Here is a 20,043-nt window from a genome sequence, read left to right as displayed (position 1 = left end):
CCCTTCCTGACACAACCCTCTGTATTTATCCGGGCTTGGGACCGGCACAATGAGACCCTGGCTTGGGCCCCCTCGTGGCTACATTACACATATATGACACAGTAAGTGAAATTCTGTGGCGGGATTCTCACCTTTTTTGTGATAAATAGCTGCACTTCAGCCAGCTGATCTTCAGTAAATGGACATGGAGACTCAGCGACCACTATTGCACCATTTACACGTTCTCCAAAGTCTGCAGCAACATCCCAGGAAATGTCTTGCTCTTGGATGTCCTGATAAAACGGAGAGGAAAATCAATCAAAACATCATGAGCATATTTCAAACTCTCCTGCTCCAGTTCTCACTAAGACCTAAAACATGGACCACATCAGTCCAGCCTTGAGGTACTTAGACTCATAACTTTACACTATGCCACAAGGCAAAGAGAGACCAGAATAAGTGAAACTTAAAACTGTTACAAATGTTATTTTTCATGGGACAAATGTTGCAAAAAAGTAGGAACTTTAAAAAAGAGCAAAGTGTACTTGACAAGTGTTCTTTTCTTTCTAAAAAGTCCCCAATTATTTTTCTAAGACCTTCCAGCTGTTTAAATAACAGGATATGACTGGGTTCTTCAGTAAGAGGATTACTCAGTACAGTATTACTCATCACCAGCCTGAAAGAGTCTTGAAGAGTGTGTATTTTTACATGTACATTCACATGTGTTGACGATGCTTCAAACAGATCAAGTTCTTGTTGGCATTGAGTAAACTCAAGGAAGTCGGAGTCACAAGGAGTCCCTGATAATGCTGTCTTCAACTTCTCAATTATGAGAAAACGTTTTTGGAAGAAGAAAACAATGACTAATTGTAATAACAAAAACTTACAATAGTTTAAACAGCCGTTGGAACATTTTGCTGTTGTTTTCTGGAAACAAGCTGCCAGTGAGATTCATCACTAGCTTAGAATAGCAAACTGCAGCAACATTAAAAAAACACTAAACCTGTTGTGTAATTTATAACTCGTAATACATGGATGATTTATATTTCTAATCAGAGTCTTAGCTGTACTTTGCAGTCATTTACATGCATGTCTTTAGGTGCTACAGTCATAGTTCCAGCAATGCCGCTCCGTGCACACACTGCTGGAACAATGACTAAGTGGAAAAAGGATAAGCTTCAGGTTTCTTTCCAGATCCTGAAAGGACTGCTGGCATCACTATCAGATCTCTGTCAAAAAGTCACAAGAGGATCATTTGTTCAACATCATGAAGCCACAATCCATGTGTGCTTTTAAAACTGTCACCTCTGTTCTTAACACCCTGCACTGTCAGGAAGCTTCCTCTGAACTGTACCATGACTTCTTTAATGTATCATTCAGGAGGTTGCTAAGAACAGAGCTGTTACTTTAGAACCTGTCTCTGACCGATCTGAGTCCGTCCCTCCTCGAGCTGTGCTCCAGTCCTTTGAGCCTGTCACTCTGAAGACATTGTCATCCATATGAAGCCCTCAGGCTCTCCTCTGGCTGCTGTTTTAAACTCATTTTCACCAGCATAGAGCAGCTGATCCTCACATGATCAACATTAGTCTGTCTATGGGTGTGGTACCTACAAGTTTCAAACATGCTGTCGTTAAACCTTAGATTAAAAAGCCAAACCTTGACAACTCTGACTTCACCAACTTCAGGTCCATCTCTAGGTTGCCCTTTCTGTCAAAAGTTTTTGGAGAAAGTGGTGTACCTGCAGTTACAATCTTTCCTCGATGAGAACCACGTCCTGGAGAGGTTCCAGTCCTGTTTTAAAACCTTACATAGCACAGAATCTGCACCGCTGAAGGTTTTTAATGACATCTTCCACACAACTGATGATGGGAACCATGTTGTCCTTCTTTTGCTGGACATGTCCGCAGTATTTGACACTGTGGATACTGAGGTTGGAAGGTTTAGTTGGGGTTTGGGGTTCTGCACTGGACTGGCTTTCATCTTATTTGTCTTGCAGAACTGTGTGTGAGCATGTCTGCTTCACTGTTTGGAGTTCCACAGGGCTCTGTTTTAGGACCAATTTTATTCTCCTTGTACCTCCTTCCTTTGGGCTCCATCCTGAGAAAACGCGGAGTTTCCTTTCACTGCTACGCTGACGACAGTCAGATTTATTTACCAATAAGGAAAAGTTGCTCCATTACACCACTACTGTCTCGTTTACAAGACCTCAGAAGTTGGAAGGCCCTCAGCTTTTTAAGTTTTAGCGATAAAAACAGAAGTGATGGTGTTTGGTCCGAGCAGCTCCTGTGACCCCCCCCTCAGTGGAGCTGGGTTCCGTGGCTCCACATCTCAAACAGTCCGTGTCAAACCTGGCGTTTGAAATGGACTGATTTTAAACTTGACTGTGAAATCAGCTCAGTGGTAAAATCCAGCTTCTTTTATCTGAGGCAGCTGGTGAAGGTGAAACCATTTTTTACCAAAATGTTATTTTGAGACAGTAATCCATGCCTTGATTCATCTCGGCTGGATAAAGTCTCTTTATTTTGGAGTCAGCCAGTCACTCCTCTCGCGTCTCCATCTGATCCAAAACACTGCTGCTCGGGTTCTGGTCGGAGTGTATGAGGGATCACATGACCCCCATCCTGGCTACCAGTGAATCCTTTACTTGTTTTAAGTCCTTAAACAATTGTGCACTGTTGTACCTGTCATGGTTCACCCCCACCCTCTCTTCCTCCTCTCTAATTTCATTCACCTGTCCTAATTCCTCAGTGTGCTCCAGCTGCTGTTCACACTAAAGTGCTCAGTTTCACGTCCACACTGCCAGTTTGGTGAGTCAGTTCACTTTCCAGCAAGTCATAGTTCTTCATATATAGTTCTTTTCAAGGTTTTGACCCTTTTCTGTCCCTGTTAATGAGTTTCAGCCTGTTCCTTTTTGGAGTTTTTCCTGCTGTGTTTTTTCCTCCTGTTTCCTCCATGGGGACTGTGGAGTTTCTGGAGCTCTCGTCTCGTCGCTCTACGTTGATCTTCATCCTCTTGTGGATTGTCAGCTTCCACACATCAGCAGTGGAGAATCCCCCATCATTCTGGTGAATCCATCCGTCCCGCACCGACACTTTAGAGTTTCTTCTGTCACTGCTGCTTCTGGGGTTGAGACCAGTGTGTTGCTCTGCTTGGGTCGTCCTCCTGAATTCACAATAGAACCTCTTTGAACAATTAACCTCTTCCTGGTTCCTCCATGTTAATGGGGGTGCACACTGACGATGAAGGTCCTCTTAATTGATCACCGAATTCATGATCCACCGTAGACTGTGAAGGACTGAAGAAACACGCTGTATGTGCAGATAGACATATTAACAAATGCAAATGAAGAATACGAGTCAATCTTCACAAAGAAAGGCAAACTGCTGCATCACACCAGGAGAGAGTCAGCTTAGCAAAAGATAACTGACAGAGTAAATGCACACGTTCTTAGATATCAAAAAGTAGGCCGCCGCTTTCACCGTCACTTCCTGAACGGCTATCACCGTTTTGCAAACGTCTGCAACCCATCTCCAGCGATCCTCAAACATGAGGTGAGTTAAAGTTACAGGTGTATTAAAATATTGAATGAATCCTGAAATCTACATATTCCTGTGATGATTTACAAAAACACCTACCGCATGTTTTCTCATTTTCCCACGAAGAGTAGCTTAAATAATCTCCTAACCCCCTTCACCCAACAGGACCGGCTGCTGCTAGAAATACTCTAAACCTCTGCTGCATGGGAGGATTACTTTCTGTGTGGCCTTTTACTTAAGCTGTGAGGCTGGCTCTGGGTATGAGGATCAGGACATCACTGCATTTGTACCTGAACACCAGGGTCTGTGTGTCTGATTAAAAACCATCATGAGTCTGTTAAGACTGAACACAAAATACCATCAAAATAATTCTTTGAGCAAAGGTTGCTGATGAGACTAAAGAAGGAACTGTTTCATTGTCTGTCCCTGTTTTAACAGTCACTTTCTATTTCTTTAGAGCACAAACACAAATCACTTTGGCTCACACAAACACACAAGCACACACAAACACACAGGGTTGGCAGCCAGGCCAGAGTCCAACCAAACAACAAACAGCCATTCAGCCTGAATGAGGTCATGGATTCACCACCAGGCAAAGACATCCAACCACTTGTTGGCTCGGTGTAAAAGCCCATCTGGAGGGAACCTCTGAATGTGATAGCTGTGATGAGCAAACGGAAAAAGACAGGAGAGGTTTGTTGTGGATTTGGTGAGGCTGGAAGGGGACTTCTCAGCCTGATTTCTGTACACACTGGGACTGCAGCCTTGCTTCACACCGCTCACCTCCTCAAAGCTGCAGGTTTTTCCTCGGATTTCCTCCATCCACTGATTTGGGGGCTAAGCAGAGCAGCTGAGAACAGCTCAGCACCAGCTAAACCTCCGTGGCTGCTGTTTTTCTACACCCCCTTCTCCAGGAATGCCTTGGGAACGTACAGCCATCGTTTTCACCGTTCTGTTGGTCTACAGTATCTCACAGGTGGAGGGTAAGTGGTCTGTGCTGAGTGTGAAGTGGGTTTTACTACACTTGTTCAAACATCGAGTCTGAGCTCCAGTCAGACCGTGACGCAGTGAGTTCTCCATGACTGAGAGAGCCTCAGGGAACAACAAATGTGGCCGGACTTTTGCAGGTCCAATCACAAACACTGCTGGGTTGGGATGAGTCGAATACGATGACTCCCAGTTATTTAGTCAAGTGAGATAGTGTTTGTTTAACATTCTTTTTCAATTAGCTGTTCTTTTTAAAACTCCTTACTTTCTGCCTCCAGCAGCGGTTTTAGTTGAGCCATAAAGTGTTTCTCCTCTTCATGGAGCCTCACGCTGAACTGGTATTTCAAGCTGAGTTGGTAAACGTGGTTCTCCCTTAGTCAACATGATGTCTAATCCTGAGGGCAGCAAATGTTAACTAGAAAAGTTGCATTACCAGCGATAATGCTAGTGTGAATGTAGTCGCTGATATTTGCAAAATGTTAAATTTGCTAAAAGATGGGAAATTCTGTTAAAGAACTAAGAGTGCTGAGGTTGAAAAGTTGTAAAATTGCTTAAAAATCCCTAATACATACTAAATTGGCAAAGAAATATTTAGTGTGTTGCTAAAATATGAGCTAAACTCCAAATTAGCCCAAAAAGCACGTAGCTTAAATACTAACTAAACTCTAAATTAGAATAGAAAAACTCAGTAGATGCCAAATTAGCACAAAAAAAGCTAGCTCATTGCTCAATTACTAGCTAAACTCCAAAATAGCCTAAAATTCCTCAGTAAACTAAATTAGTCAAAAACATTAGCATGTTGCTAAAATATTAGCAAAACTCCACATATTTTTAATTACTATAAAAGATAAAAACATATCCCATGAATAGATTTAAAGACTTGTTGATAATCTACTTAAAATTTGAAGACTTTCTCATTCATTTTCTATGAGGCTTATTTTGCTAAATATTTCAAAAACTATAGTTTATAAAATCAAAAATGCAGGCAGTAATGTCCTGAACGAGCTGAAGGTTTTGATACCAAGATTGATAAAATCACTGAAAGTGAAAGGGTTGAAAGGTGGCGCAGTGGTTAGCGCTCTCGCCTCATAGCGAGAAGGCCCCGGTTCGGATCCCGGCTGGGACCTTTCTGTGTGGAGTTTGCATGTTCTCCCCGTGCATGCGTGGGTTTTCACCGGGGACTCCGGCTTCCTCCCACCGTCCAAAAACATGCTTCATAGGTTCATTGGTGACCCTAAATTGCCCCTAGGTGTGAATGTGAGAGTGCATGTGTGTGATTGAGGCCCTGAGACAGACTGGAGACCTGTCCAGGGTGAACCCCGCCTTCGCCCATCAGTAGCCGGGATAGGCTCCGGCACCCCGCGACCCCGAAAGGGAAAAAGTGGACAAGAAAATGAGTGAATGAAAAAAAGGAGCACTGAAGCTCCAGTGTTAAAAGGTTAATAACTGATTTGACTGCTTAGAAACAACCAAAAAAGACCATGTTGGTTTCAGAGGAAAATACATCACCTGCTAGAATTAAGTATAGACAACTTAAAAGAAATAATCGAAGCAAAAATACTTTAAAACGTTTGTATTACTGCACACTGGACTACTTCACATTTAGAGAAAACATACTTTGAGACAGGGATGAAACTATTAAAATATATTTAAGACAAAGATGGATCAACGAAATGTGACAAACAGAAGATGAAGACTAAAAAACAACAAAAATAAACATGTTTTAACCACGCCGTAATGAACCAAAGCAGTAAATGACACCGCTGGAACTCCATTCCACCTTTAACCGTTTACCGGTTTATAAGCTAAGTTTAAGACGGAGGAAAAGTTGAAAACATTAGATCTGATTCAACTTCAGTAAACACCAACAGGTAATGCAGAACAGAAGACTTGAACTGAGATCATGCAGCTCAATACTGAAGGACTAAAACCAGATGAATCTGATTCATCTTCCGTAATAAGGAAATGATTCTGCAGAGTAAATATTTTAGAACTCTGAGACAAAACCTTGTCAAATTAGAAAGGTTTGTCATCATAGCATAAAATGGATTGCAAAAAAAACTGAACAGATAACTTCAAATTAGATTTTGAAAGGAAATAACATTTTTTCTAGTCAATTGAAAATGTTGAGGAAACACTTGTAGGTCTATATGACACCAGGAAAAGAACCAAAAGTCTGCAAGAAAGAACTGAATCTAGAACCGGCTCCACAACCATCCTGAGAGAATCTTCAAACCCGACCAGACCATCACTGACTGGAGAGATTATTTGAAATGCAAACTTTTATTGTGATTATTTACATTTGTTCTTCTTATTTTTTGCACATTTTAGTTCATATTTTGTGTTGTGGCTGCAGTGTTTTTGTGTTGTTTCATCTTGAATTTTTATAAGACAAAAAATATTTTTTAAATGTCATAGTTGCAAGTTGAATTGTGCATTTTTTCTATTTTTATAATGTATTTTTTACATTTTATTTGCAGAGATCAAGTAAACACACATAAAATATAAGGAAAAACACTTTTTTCATCATGAACAATTCAGTCATCAGTTTGGTATAACATTTCATTTACCGACATTGATTTACAAATATTGTTTCATATAAATAAATGTAAACACATTCAGCAGACTGACCTTCATATTAGCAGCAGCACAAGGATTTCACTGTTCTATTTCTTTATGAAATGTGCTATTTTAAAGACCTAATTTATTTTTTTTTAAACAGATTTTGCAAAAAAGGTATTTGCTGAACAATATTTTATACATGAAGTGTCAAAATGTGACACAACCTCATTATGATTATGAAAGAAACAGATAAAGTTTTATGGCTACACATGACTCTTTCATGTCACGCTGGTCTTTTTTCTTCCATGCTGATGTAATTCTATAGTCTGGTCAATAAATGTCACTAGTTACAGACCAAAAACAATCTTTAAACCACAGAATCCTCACATATCCCTTAAAGGAATCGTCTTTGAAACGTGACAGCAGATGAGGAGATGTTTGCTGTCACCTTTCAGGACTGGATGTTGGTTGCAGTTTCCTCTGATGAAAGACCATTTCTGCAGCGTTTAGGGACGAGTGAAGGAGAGGGTGGTGGCTGGTTTGCAGTGTGAGCTTTCATAGCATAAAAGCAGCTGAATAAAGCAGCATGTTGACTTGATAATTATGAGTACGAATGTTTAATCTCATAAGATCAGGAGAAAAGGGATTCTGGATAAGCATACCAGCCTTTAAGATCCCCTAAACACTCCTGCTGAGAAAACCAGTCTGCTATCATTCCTTTGCAGTATGTTTAACTGTTAATCTATCAAAAATCATCAATATTATTGAAAAAATGAAAATAATCAATATGTGAATTCCCAAATGTGAGACTAAAGAATTCATCAAATAGAACGAAAAGAGAACTTCTTACGACAGAAGTAAAAGAGAAGCAAAAGTACTACAATAGTGAAATTTAAACAGAAAAAGTTTAAAACTAATTAAATCTGGATACAAAATAAACTCCTCAAACAGTGAAGCCCAATGAGGCACATTTTCTTTGTGATATTGGGCTATATGAAAAAAATTGAGCTTCACTAAGAAATAAAATATTATTTAATCAATTGTTTTCTTTTAAAGCTCTGACTTTTTCAGACAGTTTCTCTGACACTAATGGAGAATCTATCATTGATGATTGAAAGTTACTCTTTATTCCGTTCTGAAGTATAGCTGTAACTGTAATTCAAAGCTGAAAAAATAAAATGTAATATCAGTAAAGTCAGTGTTTCATTGAATTGTATGGAATTTGAAACAAAATCAAATAGTGAGATTGCATAAAAGTCTAAGTGATTCTGTCGTTTGGCTTCATACTGTAAATCCTAAACCCATGACTGTGACAGGAGACTGAATCTGAAAATGAAAGACACAGCTGGAGAAACCCTTTTCCAAAATCCTCTCTCACCACTAGAGGGCTCTGCTTGCTCTTTTAAGCTTTTATAAGAATCGTTGAGGAGCTGCGGTTGGTTTGGTCTCTCATACCCTCAGAACCTGCACTCTCAGCAGTGACCAGGTATTGCTGGGACTCGCTCTGTCTACAGGGAGGAAAGCACGAGTAAACAAAACAACAACATGGACAAAAGCACAAGACAACGATTTCAGCGTTTCAAATCTTGATCAGATGACACACTAAACTTAATGAGATGTGACTTTGACTTTGACTTCCTCACACTGTAGTCCAGTGCAGTGGTCCCCAAGCCCCAGGCTGTGGACCAGTACCGGCCCGTGGATCACTTAGAACCGGGCCACAGACAGAAAAAGAGAAATACATTCTCTAACTTGGAAGATTTCAGTTGATTTAATTTTCTGATCCTGAAGTAAGTTTTATTTTGGAAAACTATTAGATTCCATTCACAACATCTGTCTTGGTCACATGACTTAAAATGGCTGTGAAGGTCAGGAACCACTCGACTCACTGAACAACCATGACATGACGAGGACTTTCCAGAGGTGATGGTTAACTCAGCAGCCTGGACAGACACAGCATGCTTGTGCATCTTCAGGTTTGGAGGAGAAGCAGGATGACGATCAATGCGCTGACCTCAAGAACACCACACTCAAGGAGTACCGCCAGCGCCGAGCCAATCTGGAGGTCAAGTATCTGCTGATGACCCGGGAGAATGTCAACTGTCCACAAATGTTTCAGCAGAAGTCTCTCACCACGAAGACGACCCACTTCAACGCCTCCCGGCCTACTAAAGTCATCATCCACGGGTACAGGTGAGGGCTGACTCTGAAGCACACACCTGAAAACGTCTGATCTGACCTGTTATGTTCTGTGAAAGGCTTTGTAATGCAGTCCACAAAATAATACAGTCTGTGTTGAAACGAAATGAATATGATATTTCTTCAAAATGAAAAAATTTAGGATTTCACTTTTGATGCAAACAACATGTTTAAAAAAAATAGAGAGAGACGGAAAGGAAACAAGAAAAACTACAAAGGTTTCATTGTCTGAACTGGAATCTGGATCAGAACTATACGGCTGGATAACTCCAATATGACTCAGCATTATGGTTGCACCACTGATGTTAGGTTGGGCTTGTGAGAGGATGTAGACCAGGGGTAGGGAACCCTGGTCCTTGAGAGCCGCCTTCCTGCATGTTTTCCAATATACCCGAACTAGGTAATCAATCATGAGAAGGGACTCAAAAATTACCTGGTTCAGGTGTGTCCAGCCAATAAGAACATGCCAGTGCAGGGTAAACTGAACAATATGCAGGAAGGTGGCTCTCGAGGACCAGGGTTCCCTACCCCTGATGTAGGCTAGCGGGAAAGAGTGTAAACAAAGCTGTTCACCAGGGGGCTGGCTACCATAGCGAGCTAACCCACTGAGTGTCCGCTCAAGTCAAAGTGGGCAAACAGGTGGGGCTTCCACAGAAACTGTGGACAAATCCACTTGGGGCCCAAATTTTCTGCCCACTTTCAAACCATATTGGGCCAACTTGACTTTTCTGACTGGTTATGTCCAAGAAAACATTTTTTTTTTCATCCAAAAACAGCTTGATCCTAATCTAAAGACCACTTGCAAAACTTTTTACAATAAATCAAAATGTGATTGAGAGTGACTTTAATGAAAACATGTCTTCATTGGAATGGTCTGGACTGAGTTGGACTAAAAGTCATAAGACGTTCTCTGCGTTTTGCTGTAGAACTTTCAGATAACCTCACAGGAGAATCGGTACTTTGTAATTTAACTACAGGAAATTGTATTGAAGTGAATTACTAACTTCAAAAGTTTCCTCAAAACAAGTTTTCTGAAGTTGAACAAGGACTCTCATTTCATGTCCACCTGGTGCTCACACATAAGTTCCTCATTCAGTGTAGAAAAATGTCCCCACTGTCATTTACCCTGAAGTCTACCCTGTCCCTCCCTCAAAGGGCTTTGGGGACCAAGCCGCTGTGGGTGAAGGAGCTGGCTCAGGCTCTCCTCTTGGCTCAGGACGTGAATGTCCTGGTGGTGGACTGGATCTACTGCGCCTCCTTTGCCTACAACCTGGTAGTGGAGAGCTACAAAGAAGTAGCTCTGCAGATCTCTGTCCTCATCAACCAGCTCCAGGTGAGCATCGTGTTAGTGATGGATCCATTTTAATCACGAGTAAAAGAATATGTAACATGTTCTGCTTTTTTGTATCAAAGCATTAACCCTTTAACACCTGAGGCATCATTGGTGATAAACACAAAATATTTAACATACTGTAAACTGATTTATTTTAATATCTCAGTCAAGAATTCTCTAATTTAAATATTTATGGACTTTAGAGACACTCCCGGTAATGTAAAAGGCCAAAAATGTTATGTTACTATGTTTACAAAGTGTTTGTGTTATAAATGAAAGAACGAGCAGCAGAAACTAGAAAAGTTGCTGTGGCCGTGGTGCAGTGGTAGGGCGGTCGACTCCCGATTGGAATATTATGGGTTCAATTCCCCCCTTCCCCGCCCATGTGTCAAAGTGTCCTTGGGCAAGACACTGAACCCCGAATTACCTCTGATGGGAGGTTGGCGCCAGTGTTCGGCAGCTGAGCCCCCACCAGTGTGTGAATGTGTGAATGGGCCTGTGACTGTGAAGCATTATTGCAGATAATGCCACTTTTCTAGTTATTATGGGTTTTCATCTTGTGTTTGTTTAGATTATACCCACTAATTTAGTCATCAAAGTTTCCAAATGCAGTTTCTTTTGGTAAAAGTTCCAATCATTTGGAGCAGCCAAACGAAAAGACATAAGGCCAAAGGAAGACCGTGTTTTTGGAACTTTCAGTTTGAGTTGTTGTGAAGAACGAGTATTGCATCTTGACGGATACTCTAATTGTAGTAACTGTTTCAGATATGTAGGTGAGAGACCTAGCAAGCTATTGTAAATGAATATAAGCCAGTGACTGTTGCGACGGGACTGCAAAGAAGGCCGATTAACCTGAGAGTACAGCAGGCAGTGGTGAGTCCTGTAAGGGGCATCAGTAACAAAACGAATTTCAGAGTGAAAAATGGTTTCCAGTTTTTGAAGACTTCCTTCGCAGGCGGTGATACTTTATATCACCGTAATCAAACAGAGGAAGAAAACACATTTCAACAACAATCTTTCAACATAGTTCCAGCAGATACGTTGATTTGTTAACAATTAAAAAATTACAGTAAATCAAAGAACATAAACACCAGATCTCTGATGTTAAAGGGTTAAGTAGATTGTATGCACTGTACATTATAACTGAAAAATAAATACATAAAATAAATAAATAAATAATGGGGAACTACACTCAGAGTTGCTTGACCGACCTGTCCAACAGAATTATGGATGCAAGCTGCAGTCCTTCCACCTCATCGGGGTCAGTCTGGGAGCACATGTGGCTGGTTTTGTGGGGACCCTCTTCGAAGGGAAATTAGGAAGAATCACAGGTGAGTCAGACAATGAAACACAATCTGTCATGCTGAACTATGTCTTCACCTACACTTGAGATGCAAAAAAAAGAGATGCAGAAGAGCAAAGGAACTCCTCGGAGCTGCTGGTTTTCTCCAAGTGGTGATCAGGATAATCTTAAGCTCAGCTGCACTCTGATAAGAGGCACCGTGGTTCTGATGCAGGATCCTGATGCATCAGACTGCAGTCTGATAAGAGGCACCGTGGTTCTGATGCAGGATCCTGATGCATCAGACTGCAGTCTGTGGGACGCTTGAGTGACCTTGGTCTTTTGAGAGGTCCACAGAGAAGATATGAACAGTGCACCACCACACCACCAGGCGTCTGGTTCCTCTGGTCAACTGTTACATATATCCAACAACTGTTAGAAAACAACAATAGAAAACAAACAAATGTGTTACGCATACCAACAACTAAACATCCAACAACTGTTTTTCAGCAGTTGTTGGATATTTGGCTGGCCTTTTGCAGGTGATGTGGTTCAGTTTATCACAGAGGAAGGTTACAGCAGATCGAACAGCACTTGTGGGTTTTGGATGTTGGGACTTTGTTGTTTTATCTTTGGTAGAAAGAAGTCACTTCTAAAGTGGAGAAAGTAAGAAAGTCTTAGCGATACTGCTGGACATTTCTATGTAGCAGCGGTGAAGATTTACACTAGCGAGACACAGAAGATGTCCAAATTCCCCCCTCACTCACTATGTAGTGTGTTCACCATTTTCTAGTGCTGTCCAAATCTCCTAATTCCAAAATGGAGTGAACTAGAAATATCCCAGAAGTCTTGGCGAAAAACTAGTGTGCATCAGTGCTTGCTAGATTAGCGAATAAAGACCACAATGCATTGCGGTCGACCAATTTTGAACAAAAAATCTTGTTTAAATGTATATTTTTAATAAACCATCCACATTTTCACCATCAGAAAACAGTGAAGTCAAAAATAAATGTCGTGAAATGTTCGTATTATTTTGATTTTAACTTAGTGAAATCGGTGACGTAATATCTAGCGTTTGGAAAAACTACAGAAAAGTAGTGGGTAACGTATCTGAATTGCCTTTAAAACCCAGGGCAGTAGATAGTACCGCACTATTCAGTTTTTTAGTAGATGGGGTTATGGGGGGAATTCGGACACAACCTGAGCGATCATAATGATCGGGGCTGCTCAGTTTAGCTCCATAAGCCACGCCCCTTCAGAGGAGATTTTGGAAAAAGAGGCTTCAGATCAACATGAAAACTGGATTTTTCATGATTTTAGGTTGTGGGATTTTGGTTCAAACTTCTTAATTCATAATCAAAACTACTGGGAAGGATTTTTTTTAATAAAAAAATGTCATAGGGAGACTTTAAGAGGACATTTACCTAAAAAACAGAATATATTTCTTAAACTCTTTTCCATTGTAATGTTCAAACATCCTCTCTGCTGCTGTCAGGAGCTAAGTTGTTCCACCTTTGGCTTTTTATTCTGACTTTCTTGAGTCCTTTAACTGTCCCCTCACTGTCCCACAGGTCTCGACCCTGCCGGCCCCCTGTTTAAAAGAGCGGACACCTACGACAGGCTGGACCCCTCTGATGCTCAGTTTGTTGAGGCCATTCACACTGACACTGACTGTGAGGCTGCTTTGACTCTGGCGTTCAAACCCTCACTAGTTTAATGTTTTCTTGAGACAGATGATGCTGTAATTCTAGGTAATGTTAGTTTGGGACAAAAGCTGAACTTCTGGAGGAGGAATGATCTGGTTTGTGGCTTTGGCTGTAACCCAGAACACCTGCTCACCTGTGCAGTAAGGTCCTGACCGCGGCTCTCTTGCTTCAGACTTTGGCATCTCTATTCCTGTGGGTCACGTTGACTTTTATCTGAACGGAGGAAAGGACCAGGCTGGCTGCGCCCGCTCCAGATTTCCTTCAGGTAAATTCTGAGAGCTCCTGGACTGCATGCCGTCTGAGCAGATCGGAATCTCCCTTGGATCAGAGCAGCTTTGCATCTGGCTCTCCGAGTTCTTTTGTCTGTTGTCAGTTCTTGTGTACTTTGCAGTGTACGGCTATGTGATCTGTGACCACATGAGGGCGCTGCTCGTCTACATGAGCGCGCTGGATGGCTCCTGTCCTCTGGTCGGGATCCCGTGTTCCACATATGAAGACTTCTTGAAGGGAAACTGTGTGACCTGTGATGTTTTCCAGGGGGCGTGTCCACACATAGGTAAAAACCTGCCGCTTTTATTTAGCCAAATGTTGTCCTGTTAGAGAGAATTAATAAACCTTAAACTCTTTAAGGCCTGAATTTATTTCCAGCTTTGAAAAAAGATATTCACTTGTGTTTTTGCTTTCAAGTAAATGCGAAATTTAGGTCATTTTAAAGCTAATTTGGTTTGTCGCGTATGTGAGACAACAGGCATTAAAGGGTTAAAAGTTATTAAAGTGGAAAACATCTGAGATCAAAACAAACTGATCAGAGATTAAGAAAATAAACAGAATTGTCACCAAAAGCAAAACAGGCGACTTTTCTTAGATCGGCTTTTGGTTCCTCCATATCTTATATGAAGCTGTATTTTAAGCTATAGTTGGTGATGTTTGGGGTACAATGGATTAACCCTTTAACACCTGAGCTCCAGTATTTATGTTGCTTGATTTACTAAAACTTTTCAACCGTTAACATGATAATTCCAGTAGATTGTGAAGGAGAAAAGCGTCTCGTTGAGCCGCTTTTCTCCTTCACAATCTACTGGAATTATCGTGTTAAAGGTTGAAGAGTTACACTATGTTAAAGATTTTGATTGATTGGTTTACTTCAAGCACAGATTATGAAAAATACAGGACAAAACACAATTATTTCAGACTTATTACAGAAACAATGAAATGCATTGATTAGAAGATAGAAAACAAACAAATAAAACACACTTATGTCACATTTGGCTCCTTATTCTTTTGTGATAATTAACTAAAGTCAGTAGAGTTTGATAGTTTGCTTGAAAAGGAGTGGGAAGAAGCGAACTAATATAATCCCACCTCTACTTAATTACTTCATTTAACTGTTTTCATAGTTATATAATCCGGTTTTTATGAGATTAAATGCGAGATTTTCTTGCATTTGTGCAGTTGTGCTCGTTGATTATTGATTAATCTTATAAAACATTATTTCATGATTTCAGTAAACAGTTACATCAATCATACATCATGTAACTGATCTATAAAACTCATTGATTATCATCAAATTACACTTTAATATTAATGCAGAAGAAGAATCATTACACATTGAAATCAAGTTTTAACATAACAATAGAGTTCTTATTGATCATTCTCTGAAAGAATTATTTTATATTTTCCGTAAACATTGATGATTCACACAATATGTAATAACCACTGATTATCACTAGGACACATAACTGTATTAATTCCGTAATCATTGCTACATATTTCAGATCAAGTAAAGAAAATCAATACCGTATTGATTGTAAACATTTCAGCCATTTTTCCTGAATATGACATAGTGTTAAACTAATTGGTTGCTTTTACAAAAAAGCTTTGATATTTTTGATTTTGCTTTTAATGTTCACTGACAGATGTTTCAAGGGTTAAAATATCAAGTTTATGTTAGAACTGAGTTGATTTGAAGTTAATCTCTTTGAGTTCACCTGTGATTTGAGTGGGAGATTAATTCAGGTTAATGGATATTAATGCGTTAATCATGAACGGGATAACACCTGACGAAGTGTGCACTATGAGAAACCTGCTCCAAAAACAGAAACTCCTAAACTAAAAACTCTAAAGTGCAGCTGAATGAAGACTCGAACCTCCTGTCCATGTGTGTCTTTCAGGTTTGTCAGAGAACAGTGGGATAAACATGTCCCCCCTCCCCACAGAGCAGAAGATGTTCCTCCTTACAACGTCTTCGGCTCCGTTTTGTGGTGAGTGTTTGGTGTTATTGTGATAAAAAGGATGAAAAAAGACATCTTGTTTTTTAAGTTAGATTTTGGTTCACAGCTCATCTAGTTGTTTTTCTCCACCTCAGCACTGAATCCCTTTCACTCACTCAAATGCTTATAATGAGGCCTCTGTCCACGTGACGGCGCTCACGGCATGCTCTTTCCTCAGCTCATCACATCCTAGTCAAGCTGGAAGTTTCATCCCTGGACAAGAGAGCAGAGGTGGAAGTGACACTGAAGACAGAGAAGCTGAGCACACAGCTCCAGCTCAGACTGTGAGTACGGCATGACTCACGCATTTTAATGAACTGCTGTCTCTGCTATTCCTGAATCTCTCTGTTACTGGAACCTGGACCGCGTGGAGTTTGAGAAAAGGCACAGTTCTTTTTAGAAGTACAGTACGAAATTAGAGTTGCTGACAAACCATGTTTTAACCACACAGATTATTAAAAACACAAGGACTCAAAAGTTTTTTATTTTTCCTTCATTTGAAATCTTGAGTTGCTTTGGTCACCTGAAGATTTCTGTCAGCCCACTGGAAATATGTCATAAGCTGAATTCTTTCTAACTGTTAGAGCAGAGATTGGACCAGGTTCCAGATCCTGAAGGTGTTTCGGTCCTGCCGGGTGAGGACAATAAATGACTAATGATAACAACAAGGTGAATTCAATTACCGTATGTTCTGGAGTATAAGTCGCAAGAGCAAAAAATGTTTAATCAAGAAGAAGAAAAGCAGATATAAGTCGCACATTTGGGAGAAAAGTCTGATGTTTCAGAACAAATCTACCAAGCCCAGCATAGCAAAAAAAAAAAAAAAAAAGTAAATACACAGGGATCGAGTCGAAAATCATGGTAAGGCCCCTTTAAGATTACATTTTAAATCAGTCTTAAAGTGAATCCAGTATGCCCCTCTACAATCAATAAAAAAAGAAAAAAAGGGGCCCTGCGACAGATCTGGCAAGGTGTCCTCCCCTTCTCCCATCGGCAGCTAGATAAAAGCTGAAAAGGACAAAGAAGGTTAAGAAGATGGATGGATGGATGGATGGATGGATGGATGGATGGATGCATGGATGGATGGAGAAAAAAGGGGGGAAATAAAAATACTACAGAACCAGTTTTAACAAATCTGCAAAAACTGAAGGTAAAGACTCCTGTTTAAAGAAAAATCACATTATTGTCTGTCTTGCAAAAATTACATTATCAGTGAAGCTTTTAGAAGCAAAACAGTCTTAGTTTGAGAAAACATGTTTTAGTGATAAGAATTTCATTACCGTAAGTCTTGGAACGGTTATTTTTCTTTACCTCACCGACAGATTTTATTTTTTATTTTTTTTGCTTATTTAAAGAAGTTTTGCTTTGGGTAAGAATTTTTACTTTTTACAGTGTAGGGGCTACTTTCCTCCTGTATTTAGGAGAGTGTGGTTGCAGTGTAAAGTAAACACTTTCTAACATCCTCTACTCCATGTCATTCCCAGTAATAAAGACGTCTTACATGTTCAGACCGACAGGCTTTTGAAGATAGCAGACGACCTCTACATGTTCTCTTGTGCTCAAAGGCCTCTTCATAGTAGATGGTTGAAGGTTTTTCCATTCCACCGTCACATGCTTTCTGATCACCGAATAAATCAAACTCACATGAGGGGCAAATGCTGAAATCCAGAGGCATTTAAGCAAATCCATAGGAAAAGTCTAATATTCTCACTATTTCTGATGTACCTGAAGAGATCCCATATCTTTGTGCTGTCTGATGAAACACTCTAAACGTACCTCTACATATGCGGTAAAATTCCATGCATGCATATTTGCCATATAAACAGTGAGCTATTTAGAGAGCGGAGGAGCTCCAGCAGGTGCAGCACGCCGTGGCACGATGCTGAGGAAGCAGAAGTAACTGCACAGGTTCACTGGAGGCCAGTGAGAGACCAGTCATCTGTGTTTTCAGAACATGTGCATATTTAAAGGAATTCTGTCCAGAGGAGCGACTTTATCCTGATAAAAAACGAGGAAGACTTGACAAACTGGGAAAGAACATAAAAGTCTGTTCTGAGCATCTCTTTTACTAATGACAACTGAAGAGATGAAAAAAGAAACATTCAACCTAAAATAAAGAAAAAAAATATTTTAAAAAATTCACAACACAATTACAAATGACAAAAGTATGGTAAAGCACACAGCATCTGCTAAAAACCTGTTTGTGATTGTGTTTTTCAATGTGTTTTCTTCACTGCTCTGGTCTCATTCCATCAGAAGATTTGGTTTTCTGCCCCCTCAGCTGACAGTCTGTCTGGACAGTGTTTGCATCCTCAGTTGTGATGGTTTGTGTTGTGTTTTTTCTCTGTTTCTGTAGTCAGACAGATACGACAGTGTACAGGTCAGTGGTGGCTCACCCCGCTGCTCTGTGTGAGATGGACTCCATTGAGATGAGAAACACCGGAGCTCGCCTGTACAGACAAGGAGACATCCACGTGAAGTCTGTGTGTGTCTCAGAAGTTCCCTGTGTCAGGTGTGTGTATTTGTATATGGAACCTAATGAACACAGACTCTGAAAGCAGTTAGAAAGATGTATTGATTTTAGGGCAGAGCGAGGAATCCGAGGAGACAGGTAGTAAAGTCTTAATCTGTTATGGCAGCTGGTGGGAACAGAGCGGCAGATGTCACAGACATCAACAGCTGGTCAGAGGCAGGAGAACAGATCCACAACCAGAATTCAGAATAAGAGTATGTAAATAGGACCAGTGCATGAGCTGACTGATCCACAGACCATGCCAATGAGGAGGGTGGAGTTCTGGCACGACAACTAGAAGAAAATGTAACCAAAACCTAAAACAGTAGTAATAAAGAGGAGGAAAGACAAAATTCTCTTGTTTGATTTAGATCAAGGGTGTCCAAAGTCAGTCCTCGAGTCCTAAATGTTTTTCAATCAAACTGCCACAAAAGCTTCTTATTGGCCAAATTCACCTGATCCAGGTAATCAGCAGCAGATAAGGCAGGATTTCTGGAAAACCAACAGGAGGCCGGACCTCGAGGACTGACTTTGGACGTCCCTGATCCAAGTTTTAGTTAGTAACAGATGTGAGGCTCTTATTTTGCTCTGCTGTAACAGACATTTTCATAAATACAACCAAGCAGACAGGAAACTTTGAGAGGAATATTTTCCAAATAAAACCCTCATTTAAACTTTCGGTTAAAGTTGCAATCATAACATGTTTGCCTTAGACAGGGGGGTAAAATTCAATCGTACAAGGGGTCAAAATAATAATAAAAAAAAACCTTATGTCGCGGGCCGAACAGGATAAACATTTATTGAACACTGTAAAACTAAATTTTTGTAACTTTATAACTGTAACTTTTTAACATAACTATGAACAAAATATGTAGCATTACCTGCTAGTGTGAATGCTGTGAGCTGAATTTGTTCCCTGAAGATGCTAATGCTGATATTTGAAGATGCTGAAATTGAAAGCTGAAAACGCTGAAGGTGATAGCAAGCTAAAATATCAGCAAAATGTCAAATTAGCTTAAAAGACTAAGAGAAAAAAATTAAATTAAATTAAAACAACTAGCATGTAGCTGAAATATTAGCTAAACACCAAAATTGACTAATAACCCCCCGCCCTCCACAAAAGCATGAATTAGACAAAAAAGCCATCCATCCATCTACATCTGAAAAAAACAAAAGCAAACTTTGTATCTTTCAGGAGTAACTTTGTATTTTATGGACTGCATCTGTCTTTCAGGTACAGGAAGCCGCTGTGTGTGAACAACTTTAATGTTCGACGAAACGCTCTGTGGTCACATGACCTTGTGCAGGTGTGTGACACCTAGAAGGAAGCTCCACTGAAAGACACTGGAAAAAATGTATCTTAGAAAAGGTTCAGATTGTCCGATATGAAGGTATACTATTAGATCTCTATTTTCCTGAGGAAAGTTGTAGAGGTGAGTTTAACCTGTAAAGGATGCTTGAAAACTGCAGAGCATTCAGGCTACATTTGTTAGGCAATCCTCTGATTTTTAGTTCATTAATGTGTCAGAAAATGTGTCATATTTTTAGGGTTTGTTAATTTGTCAATTTGTTTGGATTTTATCTGTTTATCTACTTTCAAACACAAAGCAGACTTGTAAAATCCGAACTACCTTTTCAGCTTCAGCAATAAACAGCAATAAAACACAGTTGTATTTT

At 40.2% G+C, this 20,043-nt stretch overlaps 1 protein-coding gene and 1 long non-coding RNA gene across 3 annotated transcripts in view; one reads left to right on the top strand and one right to left on the bottom strand.

The window, feature by feature from the left end:
* Positions 1 to 437, bottom strand: part of LOC118597932 — a 14,260-nt gene extending 13,823 nt beyond the window's left edge. Inside the window, exon 1 of the long non-coding RNA XR_004946959.1 lies at positions 132 to 437. This is a non-coding gene — a long non-coding RNA (uncharacterized LOC118597932). The remainder of the gene's footprint in view (positions 1 to 131) is intronic.
* Positions 438 to 4,062: 3,625 nt separating this feature from the next.
* On the top strand, positions 4,063 to 20,033 carry pla1a (phospholipase A1 member A). 2 transcript variants are annotated; one of them, XM_024260560.2, is made up of 11 exons: positions 4,063 to 4,498; positions 9,041 to 9,257; positions 10,419 to 10,596; positions 11,819 to 11,927; positions 13,450 to 13,551; positions 13,757 to 13,849; positions 13,976 to 14,140; positions 15,756 to 15,845; positions 16,033 to 16,138; positions 18,211 to 18,366; positions 19,601 to 20,033. In XM_024260560.2, exons 1-11 carry the CDS (start codon positions 4,432 to 4,434, stop codon positions 19,686 to 19,688), a joined length of 1,371 nt encoding a protein of 456 aa, XP_024116328.1. In that variant the 5' UTR covers positions 4,063 to 4,431; the 3' UTR covers positions 19,689 to 20,033. The 2 variants fall into 2 exon arrangements, with proteins under 2 accessions (XP_024116328.1, XP_036065574.1); XM_036209681.1 differs by having other exon boundaries at positions 13,958 to 14,140.
* The last annotated feature ends 10 nt before the right edge of the window (positions 20,034 to 20,043 follow it).

This window comes from Oryzias melastigma, linkage group LG21 (genome assembly GCF_002922805.2).
Source record: "Oryzias melastigma strain HK-1 linkage group LG21, ASM292280v2, whole genome shotgun sequence".
Classification (NCBI taxonomy): Eukaryota; Metazoa; Chordata; class Actinopteri; order Beloniformes; family Adrianichthyidae; genus Oryzias; species Oryzias melastigma.
The sequence above is the reverse complement of the archived record's forward strand: the minus strand, read 5'-3'. Positions and strand labels throughout refer to the sequence as shown.

Excerpts from the sequence above, each read along its gene's own strand:
- pla1a (XM_036209681.1), top strand. The coding sequence starts at position 4,432 with ATGCCTTGGGAACGTACAGCCATCGTTTTCACCGTTCTGTTGGTCTAC. Across the intron at positions 13,552-13,756 it reads CATTCACACTGACACTGACT|ACTTTGGCATCTCTATTCCT; the intron begins GTGAGGCTGCTT and ends CTCTTGCTTCAG. Across the intron at positions 13,850-13,957 it reads CCGCTCCAGATTTCCTTCAG|TTCTTGTGTACTTTGCAGTG; the intron begins GTAAATTCTGAG and ends GTCTGTTGTCAG.